Source organism: Stenella coeruleoalba (genome assembly GCF_951394435.1).
Source record: "Stenella coeruleoalba genome assembly, chromosome: 2".
Lineage (NCBI taxonomy): Eukaryota > Metazoa > Chordata > Mammalia > Artiodactyla > Delphinidae > Stenella > Stenella coeruleoalba.
Genome location: NC_137147.1, coordinates 10405860 through 10423845, shown reverse-complemented (window position 1 = coordinate 10423845; position 17986 = coordinate 10405860). Strand labels below are relative to the sequence as shown.

General features: G+C 54.3%; 1 protein-coding gene across 1 annotated transcript in view; it reads right to left on the bottom strand.

Moving 5' to 3' along the window:
• Nucleotides 1-1203: 1203 nt before the first annotated feature.
• The window catches only part of PRIMA1 (proline rich membrane anchor 1), a gene marked incomplete at its 3' end in the record, with an annotated part of 60203 nt that continues 43420 nt past the window's right edge, over nucleotides 1204-17986 (bottom strand). Inside the window, exons 4-5 of the mRNA XM_079913476.1 lie at nucleotides 14532-14661; nucleotides 1204-1306 (exon numbers count right to left, since the gene is read on the bottom strand). Coding sequence (XP_079769602.1) covers nucleotides 1204-1306; nucleotides 14532-14661 — 233 coding nt within the window. The remainder of the gene's footprint in view (nucleotides 1307-14531; nucleotides 14662-17986) is intronic.

The following is a 17986-nucleotide window of genomic DNA, read 5'->3' as shown; positions in this document are numbered from 1 at the left end:
TGCAGAACCACAAGGCTGCTGTCTCCAAGGGCCTAGCAATGTGCCCACGGGGCAGGTGGCCGACTGCCAAAGAGGCTGGCCGATGGGGGTCACCGGGCCAGTAGATGGGGGTCACCAGGCCTGGAGGGTCCCTCTCCTCACATCTCCTTTTCTTCCCTTCATCTACCAACCACTCTGGAGGGTTCAGCGCTTTTAGAACATAAAAGACATTCAAAGCAAGCCACAGGAAGAACACTGCCTCCTTCTGGGTGACGGGAGGCCTGGAGACTCTCAGGGAAGGGTCTGGGTACCAGGCCTCAGGGGAGCATCAGGGGCCCCAGCGCCAGGCAGGGTGGGCCCAGCCCAGAGGGCCGGTGGTGGGTTTGGCACAAGTGGCGGCCTCTGCCGGGGGAAAGGCAGGGCCTGGCTCACATGGAAGCGTTGGTTCCTCTGAGGGTCAGGTGGGGGAATGAACCTGAGGACAGGCGTAGTGGCCCCTGCCCCTCCCAGGCCCCGGGCCTGAGGTTCAGTGAGTCGTTTTTCCCTGGATGGCCAGACTCCACCCCGGGGTGTGAATGGGCCCCTCTGCTGGGTCCGGAGGGGACTCTGTAGGCTGGGCTCACGGCCCTCCGTGGCAGGAGGTCAGCAGACAGGGGCCCCAGGCGTCGGTGGGGACGGGAGGGAGAAGGCAGGCCCTGAAGACTGAGACAGCTGCAGACGGGGCGGCGGACAGATGTGTGGGAAGCACCTTTGAACGGGGACGTCTCCCAGATGCGCCCATGGCTTCTGCTGGGGACAGCTTGGTCAAGGAAGAAGCAGGCGGGCTTCCTGGGGAGGAGGAGAGGTTTCCTTTTGGCTAAAGGGGGATGCCTCCCCGCCCCAGCAGACAGACTCCCTGCCTTCTCAGAGCGTGTGCTTTAGACAGCAGCCTGGAGACAGTCAACGGATCAAACGCAAGACAAGGAAGAGACAGGGCCGCGGGTGGCAGCGCTGCCCCGGGTGCTGCACGCAGGTGAGCCTGGCTCAGCATGGTGTCCGCTGCCCCTGCCCACGGACTGACCAGGGGGCAAGGCTGGGCAGAGTATGGTTTCTCCTTCGGGAGGCTCGAGTCCTGCAGGCAATGAAGTCCCGACAAGCCCAGTGTCAGCTCGTGTCCACCTGCTTTCCTGTGTCCACTAGTGCCGCCGAGGTGCCCCTCTGGCCAGCGGCCCAGGGCCTGCAGACTCACACCACGGCGCTGTTCACGTCCACCCCTTTGTTGCTGTGCGAGGAGGTCATGGGATACTCAGCAACACCGGTGCCGTTTTCCTCTTTTCTCAGGGGTTTCCTGGGGGCCGGTGCAGCAGCGGGAAGGCAAGGGAGGGGGAGGCAGGGGTATCCATTAGTTATCGAAGCCTGGCGAGGGGTATCTCACCCTCCTAGTTTTCCCGCCAGGCTCTGTTCCAGGTCAGCACCCTTGGGGTGCTAATCTTCGTGGGACTCAATCAGAAGTGGGATGTGGTCTTAAACTAGGGTGACAATATAATGTCATGCAAACGTAGCTGACAGTGAAAGAGGGGAGCTGTGAATAATGAAGCAGGGACAACAGGCAGGATTTGGAACTGTTCTGGACAAACCAGAATGTATGCTCAGCCTAGTATGATATCAGGCTTTGGTTGGTCTCTTTGATTATGAGCCAACAGACATGACGATGAATATTTGGGGTGCAGATGGTTAAGAGAGGAGAGGTGCCAGTAGTTGGACTTTATAATCTTATCTCTGTGTGATCAAAGGCAGGTGGAAAATGTGATGAAGTGGATGGTGGTAATGGTGGTAATGGTGGTGGAGGCGGTGATGGTGATGACGGGTGGTGGCACTGATGGTAAAGGTGGTAGTGATGGTGGGTGGAAGTGGTGGTAATAGCAATGGGGGTGGAGGTCCTTGTGGAGTTGATGGTGGTGATGAGAGTGGTGGTCATGGTGGTGGTGATGATGGCGATGATGACAGTGGTAATAGTAATGGTGGTGCAGTTGAAGGTACTGGTAATAATGATGACAGTAGAGATGGCAACGGTGGTGGTTGTGGTGATGGCGAATGTCCAGACTAAACTAGTGCACCCCAGTGGTTCTCAAACACTTCACATCGAGCCATTTGAAACTCACTCCAGAGGCCCTTTAACCCCAGGAGCCATTCGTCTTACAAACGCAGGGCATCGGGAAGGCTGGGAGGATGGCTTTGAGAAGGCTCGTGCCCACTCCGCTGAGACTCTGAATTCACAGCACTGCTTTCTGGCCTGGCTCAAATCCCACCTCCTCTCTTGCATGGCTCAGGAGGGCTTCGGCCCCCAGCCCCAGGCCTGAGTGGCCACAGCCTCCCAACAGGTCCATGCCATACATGCTGCGTAGCCCGACCCCATGCCACAATCCTGCTGTCTCTTGGGTGGATCTGAGGCCCATGAGGCAGCAGCTCAGACACCTCCTGTATCCCCAATAATGCTGGGATTGCGCCTGAACTGGCTTTGTGTGTTGTCTAAGTTGAACTCTTGCGGTCATGGTTGAAAGCCTAGGGACTGATTGCATCTGCCTTCTCAAATGTCCTCAGAGCCTCCCCAAACCCATCAGGAGAAGGCCTGGTAGGTGGAGACTGTTTGATGCCTATGGGATAAAGGCCTTGGTGATTAGTTTAGGGGAGGGAGGGTCTGTGAGCAGCTTATCAGTAGTTTCACGGGGTGGGACTACCAGGCCTGTTCAGAGGTGACATGGTTATCACATGTCCCCTGTGGTTGTCCCCTCTCACAACGGCCCCCTGAAGAAGATAGGCCTGAAGTTATGGGATTCATTTCATGGGGCAGCTGAGGCTTAGGGAGAGCTGTGACTTGCCCAAGGACCTCCCAGCTAGTTTGTGGTGGGACCTGGAACACCACCCACTACCATGTCCTGGTCCAGACATCTTTCTGCTGAATCAGCATCCTGCTGCTACTGATGATAAAGCAGGCATTTCCCCACCCCCCCCCCCCGCCCCCTGCCAAAAGGGCTCTGTGGTCCAGTCACCTTAGGAAGGCCCTCCTCCGTCCTCCTCTTGGAGATTCCCCAGAGTTCTCAAGTCCCCCCAGAAGCCTGTCGCATTTTGCTTTAACCCAGCACATGCTATGTTCTAGGGTCTGAACACCCCATTTATGTAGATGCTTACAGACACTTTCCGGAATTCAGAAAGGGCTCAGACAAGTTGCCGTGTTTGTGATGGGCTTCTGGAAATGACGGACTCTGAGTTGACCTCTCCCCTGCGCCTTTCTCCCTCCGTCTCCTTTACCTTTCCTCCTGTCCCACCCACCCCTTTCCAGGGGCCTCAAGCAGCTCTGACCTCGCTGGGTGGGCTTGATTTCTGACTCAGGGAGTTTTACCCAGCCTGGAAAATCGGGTGTGGGGATGCATATTCTTACAGTAGGATCCTTTGTTGCCCCTAACATGAGGCCACCGATGGACTTATGTGAGATTCCTAAATTTATCATTAATATAGAGGGATTTCATCAGAATCAGGGTTCCAGAAAATAGAGGCAAAAATCTCTGGGCCCAAAGATTTTTCTGTTTTTCTCCCTAATAAATATTCACTCTTGGGCTAGGTCTGAAAACTCAGCGGCAATGGGTCCAGGGCAGGGGAGATGAGGCTTAAGGGCCTTCAAGGGTGGATAATGAGGGACTTCCCTGGTGGTCCAGTGGTTAAGACTCTGCGCTTCCACTGCAGGGGGCACGGGTTTGATCCCTGGACAGGGAATTAAGATCCCATATGCTTCGTGGCACAGCCAAAAAAAAGAAAAAAAGCGGGGTGGATAATGAAGAGATGAAGGGGTCCTGGAACTCACAGGGAAATGGACAAAGCCTGGAGGGCACAGAGCTCCTGCCCTTTTTTTTTTTTTTTTTTTTTTTTTTTTTTTGCGGTACGCAGGCCTCTCACTGTTGTGGCCTCTCCCGTTGCGGAGCACAGGCTCTGGACGCGCAGGTTCAGTGGCCATGGCTCACGGGCCCAGCCGCTCCACGGCATGTGGGATCCTCCCGGACCGGGGCATGAACCCGTGTCCCCTGCATCGGCAGGCGGACTCTCAACCACTACGCCACCAGGGAAGCCCTTCCTGCCCTTTTCAGGGAGTAGGTAGGAACTGAGCAGGATTCCTTCTGTCAGGAGGAGAGGAGACATTGCTAACGCAGGCTGCTGTCTGGGAGACCCCTTTGCATTCCCGGGGCCTTGGGGGCAACGGTGGCTCAGAGGGAGTGGCTGGAGGGACACTGGGGGCAGGGCCAGGAGAGAGCTCCAGGGCCTCCTCAGTGACTCAGCCAGCTTCCCAGACAGGAAAGGGGGTCTCGGCTTTTCTGAGAAGTGAACTTGGTCTGCCCCCCTCCCCACTGGAGCTGAGCCCCCGCCCACTCTGCTCCCTGGGCAGCCCAGTCCTAAAGCCCTTCCGGGGTTCACTGGAGCCCGGTGGAAGCTGGAGTTTCACCTACGGCAGGACAAGCCTCTGCCTTGAACCCCATCTCCGTCCTCTCTCTAAGCACGGCTCTTCAGGGTGACGCTGCAGAAGTGCTGGGAGGAAGAATCAGGCTCAGTAAACCCAGCTCCACCACTTTCTAGCTGTGTGACCTTGGGCAAGCCACTTAACCTCTCTCGGCCTCAGTTTCCTGGTCTATAAAATGGGCACAATAATGGTGTCCATTTCATAGGCCCGTGGGGAGGATTAAATACGTTAATGCGTGTCAAGCCCCTGGATGAGCACCTGGCATACAGTAAGCGCCCCATACATGTGTGTTAGCTCTCAGTACTGCGGTTGGAAAGGGGTCAGCGGGGAGCAGCCAGTGGTCTCCGGTCCGCACAGACTTCCCACCTAGTGTGACCCCTGCAGGGCTCCTGAAGTGCTAGGGAGGCTTGTGCGGACCCAGCCGGGCCCCTCCGTGAGCCAGCCGGGGAGGTCCCGCTAAACCAAAGAAAGGCCTTTCCACCCGGTCTATGTGGGAAGAGATGGGCGCAAACGGCTGCCTACATGGCCTGGTTCCTAAAACCAAGAGAAAGGGAAGTGAGCGCTTCCTTGGCTCTGTGCCCGACTCCCAGCTGTCGGAGGGTGAGGTCTCCCACCTTGAGACCCCACGCCCACCCCACCCCGGCCGGGTGCACAGGGGCCCCCGTTCTCTGCTTGGAGGGCGGCGCCGATGCCTCACTGCCTGCAGAGCAGCGGCTGGTCCAGCCTGGGCAGGCGGAGCCCTCTCGGTCAACGCTGGCACGGCTGCCACGGGCCCCACCCGCAGCCCCTGCTCTGTGGGGTAACTGGAAGCGAAGAACAGCTCTGAGGGCTTGAGGGGGAGGCTGTCGGCTGGTTTCTCGTCTCACGCACCCCACGGAGGGTCATTCTCAGCGAAGTGAGGTTAAAGGTCTCAGACCCCCTCTTCCAAAGGCATTCATCCTCCCCACAGCCCACTCCTGACACACACACACATACCTACGCACACATGCACCCACACATACCACACTGCACGTACATCACACACACACCCATATGCACACACAATACACAAACCCACACATACACACATATACACTCATACATGCCCGCCACACCCACACATACACATACCACACACACACATGCACAGGTATATCACACACACACATGCTCACACACACACACCACACACATCACACACACAATACACAAACCCCCACATACATACACACATATACACTCATACATGCCCACCACACCCACACATACACACTACACACACACACACACATGCACACGTATATCACACACACACATGCTCAGACACACACACACCACACTACACACATCACACACACCCATATACACACACTACACAGACCCACACATACATGCACACATACACACTCATACATGCCCCCCACATATACACATACATGCACACATATCTCACACACACACACACACACACACACACACACACACACACACACACAGGGTTCTACCATGAGACGCCTCTGTAGACTGCAGATTTCTCCAAACCTCGTCAAGAAGCCAAAGAAAAGCCTTTCTGGGCCACAGAGGGCGTCCCTGACCGTGAGGAGCAGCAGCCCCATTCCCGTCCCGCACCCTCTGCCACCACCAGGGGAAGGCGAGCCAGGCACGTGGCTGGGGAACCTCGCACTCCAGTCGCGTCCCCTGTGCTCACCGTCCCCCCACCAACCACCAGGGCTTCCTTGTTCGGCCACATCTGCTGAGCAAGTCGAAGGATGGCACTGGGGAGGCTCTGGGACTCATGTCCTCCTCGGGACCTGGCTGGCAGGACCAGGCATCTGGATCTTATTCTGAGTGTAGTGGGAGCCATCAGAGGACTCCTTGTATCGGGGATTCCTGTCTACCCCTCACCCTGCCCCATAGCCTTGCTCCAGTGTCTGGAGAGACGAGTTCAGGGAGGATGGAGCTTCTTGGTGACAAGAGAAGGCCTAAGAAGCAGGGACCCGTCTAAGTCTCCCATCCGCTGGTGCACCCCACAGGGCTCCTGACCCGAGGATCCCGGGCAGACAGAGCAGCTGGTCCCTACAGCCCGCCTCCTAGCGCCAGGATGGGACTCCATCACCCGCCACAGCATGTGGACCCCTATGGGGCGGGGGAGAAGCACAAATAAGCCCAAGTAAGTATCCCAGCCCAGGGCAGGTCAGGACACCCTGCGCCCCAGCCCCTTCTGGGCCCAGTCTCTTCTTGGAGGGAGAAGTGTGGTGATGGTAAAAATAATGAGAGATCCTGTGGCATCTGGGACTCAGAAGAAATCTGTGTGTTGGTCCCACCACTGGGACAGCCGAGAGGATGGCAGCGTGGCTCAGGGGAAGGAGTGCTGGCCCAGGAGTTAGACGGTTGAGTCTTGGTCCTGCCGCAAAGCACTGGAATCAGCTCTCTGAATCCAGCCCAGGTCCCAAAGGAAGTCAGACGGTTTCTGAGCACAGCCATGCATCTGTGCTCAACACCGATGCCCAAAGGGTCCCTCCCTGGAGCGTACTACTTTTAACTTAATTCACGGTACAGCCGGACATGAGAGTCTCAAATTCCAGCCAGAGAGGTTGGATTTGGGGGCCTGCGGGGAGCAGCACTGCTATAGAAGTGGCAGATGGGAAAGGCTGGGTCTCAAGCACCCAATCACTGCATTAGGCCCCCACCTGTCCCAAGAGGTGTTGGTGCAAAAGATAACCTCAGGCTCAAGACCCCAGGGATGCAAGATGGATTCGAGGTGAATTTCTTGCTCCTGGAAGTTCACGGCAAATTGGGGCTGGATGAAGAGGTTCCACTCCTGTTCCGAATCCTGGACCCAGCCCACCTGGTCTTCCTCTGGCCCCTGCTCTGACCCTGACTAGGCAGCTCAGCAGAGGCCAGGGAAGAGAGGGCTGGGCTGCTGGGCGTGTCCTCTGGGGCGGAAGGGGAGGCGGCAGATGGCAGGGCCTGCCTCCTCTGAGGCAGTCTCAGCCTAAGAGTGTGTCACGTGCGCGTGGCAGGGAGGCCAGGCCTCTCCGGGCGTGACAGGGGGCTGCTGAGTCAGTGTGCGAGCGCTGGATCTTGGGTACCGGGAAGGGGCTTGGCGGGAGGGGGCAGACATGGCAGACGGTCAGGAAGCTGATGAAGGGGTGAGGCCAGGCATTAAAACCGTGCACACATTATTCACTCTAAGAGCAGATCCTACTTCACTCACCCAGAGGGAGAGGAACAAAACGACTAAGTTTACTGAAATTGTACATAGAGTTTGTCATTTTTAAAGGCAGACTCTGGCAAGTCTGTACAAACAAGCCTCCATTCGCACCACAGGAAGTCATGGAAGAGTACCACGTGCCAGGCGTGTGCCAGGCGCTGTGGAGGAGAGAGAGGAGATGAGTGAGACAGGACGACCACTCCCCCGTCTAATGTGCCTGTTGTGTGCGTGTGCGTGCGTGTGCACAGTCACTCACGCACTCGTGCACGAGCACATGCACATGCAAACACCAACATTAACCGACCTAGAGCAGAAAGCAGAAATGTAAATCCAGGGAGAGCTACAACTAGCACTTGGCGGGGAAGAAAGATCTACCCCAGTCCAGGGCGCCATGTCCGAGGAGGTGTGTTTGAGCTGGGTCCTGAGTGAGCAGTAAGGACTCAGCTGGAAGCCAGGAGGGCAGCTCCCTGCATCCTCAAAGAATGTGAGACGAGGGCTGGACCCCTCTGTGACCTGAGCCACGTCTCGTCCCCATCCAGGTCTCAGCTTCCTCCTACGACCACGGAGGTTTATTGTGGCTCAGACATCACAGGAATCTCCTTTGCCCTCCTCCATGGCATTCCAGCTGCCTGGGAACCAGGTCTTCTTGACCTGCCACACACTCAGTAAGATCTAACCCTCTTCTGGGCCATCCCAAAGCTCCAGAAAGCACGTCAATTCTAAAAAGAAAACTAACTTCACTAAACGGACTTGCTATCGAGTCTATGATTCAGGAAAGATCTAGGACAAATTCCACGATGGAGTCAAGCTAAAGAAGCAAAGAACTGGAGTGGGAGAAGGAGAGGGAGAGAGCTGAGGGCAGCAAGTTCCCAGAGGGGAGCTTGGAAGGCTGCTGGAGAATGCAACAGCTGTGCATCAAGCCCAGAGAGCTACCATCCACCTGCAGAGGAGGACGGATTCTCCAAGACAAACATGGAACTGACAGATTGATCACCTGATGTATTTGACCATATTGGGAAGAGGCATTGCTCACTCCAGGGAAGGAAACGAATCATAGTTCACTCAGCTGGGATCAATATTTACATTATCACTTACTAAGGGAGACACTGGCTAGTCACTGAACCTCTCACAGGAGACACCTATAGGAAGTGGATGGGAAGCGGGGAAGTGCTCTGTACGTCTGTGGGTAGTGTTAGGGTCCCGAACCTTGTGTCTGCTATAGTGAAGTCAATTGATAATGTTTCAGATTGAAAGAAAAGGTAAATAGAGTATCCACATCACTTAGAATATGCAGAGAAATACCAGAAGGAACAACGAACACCCAAAAGTGGTTGCCTCGGGCTTCCCTGGTGGCGCAGTGGTTGAGAATCTGCCTGCCAATGCAGGGGACACGGGTTCGAGCCCTGGTCTGGGAAGATCCCACATGCCGCGGAGCAACTAGGCCCGTGAGCCACAACTACTGAGCCTGCGCGTGTGGAGCCTGTGCCCCTCAACAAGAGAGGCCACGACAGTGAAAGGCCCGCGCAACGCAATGAAGAGAGGCCCCCGCTTGCCGCAACTAGAGAAAGCCCTCGCACAGAAACGAAGACCCAACACAGCCAAAATAAAAAAAAAAAAAGTGCTTGCCTCTTATGAATGAGATTTGGGGTGAAAGAGGGACAATCAGGGGGCTGCTGGTTTTCTTAGTAGGCTGTGACTCATTTGACATTTTTAACTATGCGCATGTGTTACTTTAATAAAAATAAAAATTAAATTAAAAAGTGATAATGAACGTTCAAAGCCCTAACCATACTTTCTAACCATAAAGCCGCCTCCAGAGGCACGCACGGCACTCCTGACACTTGAGGTAGGGGAAGCACCTCTCCCACCCTCTTCTCTTCCTCTCTCTCATTACCCCGAGGCTCTCTTTTTTCCTCTTCATAGCACTCAGTCTTTTAAAGCACTTCATTTATTAATTTGCCAGTGTGTGTATGTTTGATCTGCTTCCCCCAGAAGGAGGGGGCGGGCAGGGACCCAGTCTTGTTTATCGCTACATCCCTGACATCTAGGTCCAAGCACACAGTAGGTGCTCGATAAATATGTGTGGCCCAGCACTGGCTCACTGAGCAGCCTATGCCGGTCAGTGGGTTCTAAGGCCCTTGGGTGTTCAAAAGTGTCTGTTCTCCTGGAAGCAACTCAACCACGAAAAGCTGATGTGCGCGGGAGCCCAGCAATGATGCGGGTGCCCAGGCGCTCTCAGGCACACGTGTGCACACGCAGCGTACTCCCAGGGAGCAGCATGCTTGCTTATTGTCTGCAATTAGCAGCCTGCAGGATCGGTCAAACTGTTCTGCAGCCTTTTATTGGTTTTTCAGCCAATACCCTGTAAATTAGAAGGAAATGGTTGTCAAGTGGCTTAATGGCAAATCGGTGGCAGAGGGTGAAAGACCCGTGCCATGCACCAGCAAAGGAAGTAGGGTGTTCTTCCTGTGCCTTGGGAGTGGGGGTATCTCAAGGGAGGGGGCTGGGAGGGGTGAGGCCATCTCTGCAACGCAGGCCTCTGCATGAAGGGTGTGGCCGGCAGAGAAGCTGCAAACCCACCTAGGAGAACGACCTCACTCTTGAGGGCCCACAGGCCTGTGGGGTGCCACCTGGCCCTCCTACCCAGGCACTGGGCACCCCACACCTTGGAGCTTGATCTCCATGCCTCTCGCTGACTCCGGCTTGTCTGAGGTCCTTGTCCTGCCCTGGACCAAGAGGTTCTTCTGTCGTCCCTGCTCACAGAGCCTTGGTCTCCCCTGCAGGCAGTCCTCTCCCATTGTAATTTCTGGTCCTTTAGGGGGCAATCTGATTAACACCCACTTCTCCCCCTAGGGATGTGTGCAGTGAAGACAGGGGCTGTGCCTGAAGCGCCCACCGCCAAAGCGCCCAGGCCAAGCACAGCCCTGGCCCCCGGCCCAGTATTTACACGTCTGGGTGGCGGAAGGACCTAGCGGCAGTGGTCCGCCTGCCATGCCAGGACAGAGAAACAAAGGCTCAGGGAACCGGCGAGAGACTTGAGGGACCCTCACTTTGAAGATGAGGGCAGTGATACCCACTGAGCTGGGCTGGGGCTGGGAACAGAACGCGGGGGTCTTGACTCCCAGTTCTGGGTTCTTTTAACAGCTCCAGGCTGTCCTGTTGTCTGATGACAGGTACATGCCAGGCCTGGGGTGGGGAAGCGGCCTGGATGGAGCACGAGGTCCAGAACGCCCAAGGGCTCTGGGGCCTGACCATCCCGTGGTTACAGCAAGCTCAGAGCAAGGAGCCACTGAAATGCAGACCGCGTGGGCTCCCCACGGCTGGGAACCCTCCAGAATTTGGGTGATTGACAGGGGACTTGGGGGCCACTGTACGTGTTAGTCCCACTGACTAACACATGGGATGCCCATCTCCTTCCAAAAAACTTCTCAAGCCCCCAGGTCTAGGTGAGGCGCCCCTTCCTCTGGGATCTCCCAACCTGGATGCCTTGAGCACCTTACCTCCCAGCACAGAGCTGGGACCTTGGGAACATTATTTGAGTCACAGGATGACGTTTGAGTCACTGAGTCTGTGTGTGGAACGTGCTAAGTAGACCCCACCTCCCATCGAGGTCAATGCCCAGTGAGGGCACCATGGGGGTGCTCCTTCTGCATCTGCCCCCCCACCCCGTCTCTCTCATCCCTGCGGCCACAACCCACATGCCAAGCCGAGCTGGCATCTCCAGAATCATCTCCTTCCCATCCCAGCTGATCCTAGAACCATCCTCCCAGCAACCTGGCTCCAAAAGGCTGTGTTGTGGCCATTCACAAAGATCTCTTGGAAATCCTCCCCTAGGACTCCAGGCTGTGACAGTGTTTTTTTTAAGAAAGCAGGGTCTATCACTGAATTTTCCTTTCAATGGTTTTATAGCGACATGCAATGCTTTTGTTTCCTGAGAGAAAAGGCATGTTTCAGATGAATTATTAACCAAAAAGAATTGACTGTGAGCAAGAAATCTTCCATTTACTCGGGAGAGAAATGCACAGACAGCTGCCTGCGACAGGCTATCTCTTACAGGGTCAACTGGGGGAGCCGGGAGGGGGCATTTGCTCTCCTACACCGGGCGTAACTTCTGCTGCTCCTCCCCCAACCCACCTTCCCCAGGTCAAGCTTCCTTCCAGGAGGCTTCTGGGAGAACTGGCCTCTATTTCTGCCCCCACTGACCGTGAGTAGCAGCCCCTCCTGTCACTGATTATCTGTCCTCCTGCGCCAGGGATGCCCTCTCTGGACTGCGAGGGTCTGGACGGCAGAGGGCTGGGTCTTCACCCAGAGGAGGTTGCTGATCTGGGCGCTGGGGCAGAAGAGGGACTGTGCTCCGTTTACTACGTGGGCCCAGGAGGCTGACACCTATGCAGTATCTCCTGGGCTCCTCTGTTTCTTGGGTTTGGCCAATGGGAGGCACCTCCAGGAGACCTGGGAGCCTGGAGAAAGAAAGGGTGGGGAGTTTTCTCCCCCCCACCTGCTGTTTTGGGGCTGCATCTCCCGCAGTTCCAACCACAGGTCCTGCTGATTAGCCCTTCTTTCGAGTCTCCGGGCTCTCTAGGTTCCCCCTTGTATTATTTCCGTTGTCCTAGGGGTGCTAAGAGCTCCCACCGCTTTTAGTCCTGAAATGCTTCACGAATTCCACCGCTCGGTGGACCTGCCCACACCCCCTGGAGGAAGCCCCGCCCACACCCCTGGGAGGAAGCCCCGCCCACCCTCCGGGAAGGAGTCCCAGCCACACCATGGGAGGGATCCACTGAGCCGTCTGGGGTGAGTTCTCTGTCTTTCCAGGCGGCTGACAGACCCGGGAACCAAGAGCCCAGAGCCAGCGGAAGGAGACGGGAGGCCCCTCCGGTTGCTCCAAGGAGGTGAGGGCGGGGCCTCCACACACCTTCCGTGACGGCCGCCGCTCCGCCGAAACAAGGCCACCGCTGGCCGGAACGCCACGGTGCGGAGCTGTGACCGTCAGCTTCTTCTGATCGGTTCGCCCTGCCCTCCTGCCCTTGGAGCAGGTAGCCCATTTCTTCAGGAGAGTTTGGGGCAGAGAGAGAGAGGCAGAAGCGACGCTGTATCTTTTGGAAGTGCCTGAGCTTATTAAAAAGATGCTGCAGCCTGTCTCTGGGGGAAGGAGGGTCCTTGAGGGGACTACTGCCCCGTTCTCTGGCAGTGCCCCAGGTGGGTCCTGCACACTGTTCCCCCAGAACCTTCAGTAGCTCCCTGTGTCTACTGAATCACGGGCCAACAGCTCGCCTGGTGGGACAGACGCCTCCGCCGTCGGGCTCAGGGTTCCCTCCAGCCTCATCTGCCCCGTCACAGGGGCTTCCTGGTGCCTGGAATGCCTCCCCTGCTCTGCTTCTTAAAATCGTCCTCCCGCTGCAGCAGGCTCTCAGCTCAAATGCTGTTTCATCCCCATCAGAGTTCCCATGACTTCTGCCTTTCCTGCCTGGTCACCAGGACACTCCCAGGCTGTTGGCCTGATGCAGCCCTGACCATATGCATGTTAAGACTTTTGATATTTTACTCTTTCTGCTTTTGAATTATTAAAGTGAAATCACACAGAACAACCGACTAAAAGGGTAAAGTTAAATAACTTTGGTCTTATGATTGCTCAGAATAGATCCTCTAACTTTGGGCCTTAGGGAATTTTTTTAAAACTTTCTTAAAAACTTATTAACAATCCCTATGGCCCGCTGGCGTTTTGCAACATTATTGTTTGTCTTTTGATTTTATCTTCCCCTAACATCCCCCAAGGCCAGGGAGGCCATTTTTTTGGAGGAGGCTAAGAACTGGAAATCAAAGGACATAGCCAGAGCTACTGTATTGTAAGTGCAGGGGGTGTCACACCGTGGCCTATTCTGCCGTACTTAGGGCCCTGGACACACCTCAAACCTCCTCAGGCCCCAACAATAACCATATTGAGCTGCACACCCCAACTCAAGTGAGATGGTAGTTAACAGAAATGACGGAGAGTGTTATTGAAAGATAATTTGCTGTTTGGATCATTCATGATCCTGCTGGAACACTCCTATTCATCCTTCAAAACCCAGCTGAGGTGGCACATTCACGGAAAACCTTCTCTGAGGCATCACTACCTCTCCTCCCAAGAGAACCTCGCTCCCTCCTCTGTCAGCCTTCTTCCTCTGTCTTTGACTATGGAAACAGTGAAAGTTGGTGCAGTACTTGGTGAGCACGTACTGTATGCCAGGCACTGCAGAGTATACATATTATGCAGGCCATTCACAGAAGGCATCTCACCGTTCCCCAGGGTGAGACCGTTATTCTTGACTCCCATTTTACCAATAGGGAAACTGAGGGCCAGAGAGCTGATTTCCTCCTGGTCACACAGCTTGAACTGGAGTCTGAATTTAGATCGGACTCCCAAACCCAGTTCCCACTCCAAACCAGCATGGCACCCCCTCCAGCCGCTCCATCGTCCACCCTGCAAGGATTATTTCCATGTTCCCAGGCCTGGAGAGACCTCTTCACAGCAGGGCCTGCGACTTACGGATAGGGGAGCTTTATACTGCATCGAGCCTGACATATAATTGGCGCTCATCAAATTGCTCGCTGAACCCCCTAAAAGGACAGGGGCATAATATCTGAGATCAACTTTAAATACTTCAGCAAAGAAAAAGATACAAAGAAAAGGAAAGAGAGTAAATATTAGCCAGATCTTGGTAACTGTTGAATCGGGGTGAAGGTAGATGGGTGTTCACTGTACATTCTTTCTGCTTCTTAAACGCTTAACAATTTTTATTATTAAAAAACAACCAAAAACAGAATGGGGGTGGGCAGAGGACCCCTGAGCCCAGCTGGGCTCCCCTCTGGGCTCAGAGCTGGGTGAGCACTCACCTCTTTATGGCTTTGTAGCAAATGATGACAAGCACAGTGAGAAACACCAGGGAGGCACAACAGACCGCGATGATGATCACCGGCCCCGACCACCAGCTTTCCTCAGTGGGACACGAGGTAGCGTTGGGAGCTGAAAGAGACGGGAGCAGCCTGAGCGTCCCCTGGATGAGTGGGTCCCAGCCGGCATCAGAGCTGGACCGTTGCGGGTGACACCAAGGCTGGTCTCACCGCCATCCATCACCCAGATGAAGGCTCTCCAACCTGTCCTGCTGTCCCCACCCCCACCCAGCGGCAGGTGACATCATGGTTGGCCTCCAGCCAGGCAATGTGCTCCGAGCTGGGGTCAAGCACCGCACCCGGGGCCATCCATCCTCCCTTGGCATGAGCTAACTGACAGCAGGGTCGGGTTTAATTTCCCATGAAAAGTAACAGAACATCTCATTCTCTCAGTTGGGACATTAAATCTGCTTCCTCTGAAGGTGAGGGTGACGAGCAGGGCCCGCAGAGCACGATGGGCGGGGGAGAGAAAGGGAGGCCTGTCAACGTCCGTTTCGTAAGCTAATTTTTTGCAAGAGGCAAATTTTCTCCCTTCTTGGGTTGGTCCATGTGGTGGGTTTCCGCAGCTGTCTCAGCCTGCACAGGGTGGCCACAATTTGGAAAGCATATGACGTGGGTGCTGCAGGACACCCTTGTCGTTACTCAGTCCGTGGGGTCCTTGGGGTGAACCTGTCCTCCCCCTTGGCGTGAGCTGTGTGGGTGGACCCACACACGGGTGTAGATGAGGCTTGCAACAGAGCCGGTTTACTCGGCTCCGAGAAAAGCAGAGACATCACACAGCCTATCCCAGAGGCTCTGGAAGACCTAGACCCAACTGGAAAGAATTGCCTGGAATTGCAAAAGGAATGGAAGTGAGGGAAAGAGAGAGAGAAAAAGGGAGAGGGAGGGAGGGAAAGAGACAGGGGGCTTGTAAGGGAGGACAGACAGACATACAGACATTACTAGTTTGGGGCAGTTCTTCAAGACGTGAATATATGCAAAAGAATCAAAACTATGCCCCAGACTTAATAATAGGCACCTCGAGGGCCTCCCTGGTGGTGCAGTGGTTGGGAGTCCGCCTGCCGATGCAGGGGACACGGGTTCGTGCCCCGGTCCAGGAGGATCCCACAGGCCGCGGAGCGGCTGGGCCCGTGAGCCATGGCCGCTGAGCCTGCGCGTCCGGAGCCTGTGCTCCGCAACGGGAGAGGCCACAACAGTGAGAGGCCCGCGTACCGCAAAAAAAAAAAAAAAATAATAATAATAATAGGCACCTCGAAGGGTACAACAGTGACAGATTTCCCAAAGGAAAATGACAGGGAATAGTAACAGGGAATAGTGACAGATTTCCCAAAGGACACCATGGGTGGCTTCATTATTAAATTACTATTATTGATGATGTTGTTATTGTTATAATCATCAAGGTGTAATTTACATATAGTGAAATGCACCCATCCTAAGTGTACCATCTGATCAGCTTTGACAGATGCGTCCACCAGTGTAAGCCACACCTCTTACCATGACATAGAATATTTCCATCACCCCAGAAAGCTTCCCTGTGCCTCCTTCTACTCAATCCCTGCCCTGCTGGCAACCAGCAAAACCCTGTTTTGCTTTCTAAAGTCACAGATTAGATTTGCTTGTTCTTGAAATCCACGTAAATGGCATCATGCCCTGTGTAGTTTTGTTTGCTTCCTTTGTATAGCAGTGGTTTTGTGATTCACCCACATCGCTGCATATTTCAGTAACTGCTTCCTTTTATAGCTGAGATGTATTCCGTTGTATGTATATACCGCAATTTGTTTATCCTGTTCACCTGCTGATGGACACCTAGGCTGTTTCCGGGTTTCGACTTTTGTGAACAAAGCTCCTATAAACGTTTGCGCACATGGTATAGACATACTTTCTTGATATGGACACGTGTTCCTGTTTCTCTCGGATAAACACCTAGGAATGGGATCACTGGATCCTGTGGTTTGTGTATGATTAACGTTGTAAGGAATTGCCGTGCTGTTTTCCCCAAGTGCTTGTACTCTTGTATACTCCTGTTGGGAACAAGGAAAGATGGAGAGAAGGGAGTGGTTACAGGTTACCCAACTGTTATCAAATTGTGGCATTGTTGCATCTGGATTAGGAGATCCAGGAAGCCTTTATGTGCTTCCCAGGGAACAGGTGCTAAAGCCCCATTAACAGGTGCAAGGTCCCCAGAGGTGGAGCTCAGATCCACACAGAGGCCAAGCAGATTCAGAAACGCATCCTGAGAAATGACTGGAACAGGATGTCACTGAGCCACACGGCTGCTCTCAGCCCGGTGAAAGCCGGCCTTTAGAAAGTGCAACACTGAAGAGATAGAGAATATAGAATTCAAAAGGGGAATACACTCTAGAATAAGGGAGAGGCAATCCGAAAGGATTCTCATTTTTCCCCATGATGAACTTCTTCAGTGCTTTTTCTGTGAAATATCGAACACAAAATCCTTCCCCCTCATTGTTCATCTTGGGGGTGCCTCTGGCTTCGCTCAGTCTCCCCAGGGTGACTGGGGACAGATATTCCCCACAACAGTGGTCATTGCTGGAGAATCAGAAGAGCAACCAGATACACGGGGTCCCGGCCCCCAATGGTTTGCATTTTCACTGCCAAGGGAAGCAATTTTGTTTTCTGTCCATTCTACCACCCAGGCTATGACACCTCTGGGCAAGTGTCCAGGGCCAAGCCTGCAGCCCATGGTAACCCTCACACCAGTGGCCCACAATTTACCCAACACTCCCATGGCCAGGGCATTCATCTACCAGTGTGTGGCCTCAGCCAGGGGCAGCATCCCTCCTGGGGGCATTTGGAAATCGGGGTGTGGGGGCTGTCTTTGGTTGCCTAGCAGCTATGGATATTAACAACAGTGACCCGGATATTCCCACGCAAGGTAGACTTGTCCCTCCAGAATGCCACCAGGGCCCCTGTTGAGAAATTCCATCAACTTGAAACAGAAGAAAGGGTTGATTCTAAACTTCGTTTGGAATTAGACGCTAAATTTCAGAGGGCGTCTCGTGATATTCTTTCCTTTATATTCGCTGTTAATGAGGTGGGAATTTCCTTCTTGCTGACTTTTTTCAAACACAGTTGATACTGAAAGCAGGGAGGTTTGTTCTAGAGGGTCCTTCTGCAGAGGGTCCCCCTCTAATATTCAGCAGTGTACTGCTCACCACTTGCATGTGAGGAAACCACCCCAAGCAAGGGAGGTGTTTTGTGAAACAGTCCAAGGCATAAATCTTGGATTTTGCCAAGAAAACAGCTATTGTGTTCAAAGAATGCATCCTTATTTATCCTTGCTTGACTCATGCCTTTTACATTAGAAAAGATCAGGGGATGTCGGAGTCTGAGGAAGCCTAGGAGGTGTCATTTCAGAAAAGAGAATAAATGCTGAGGCT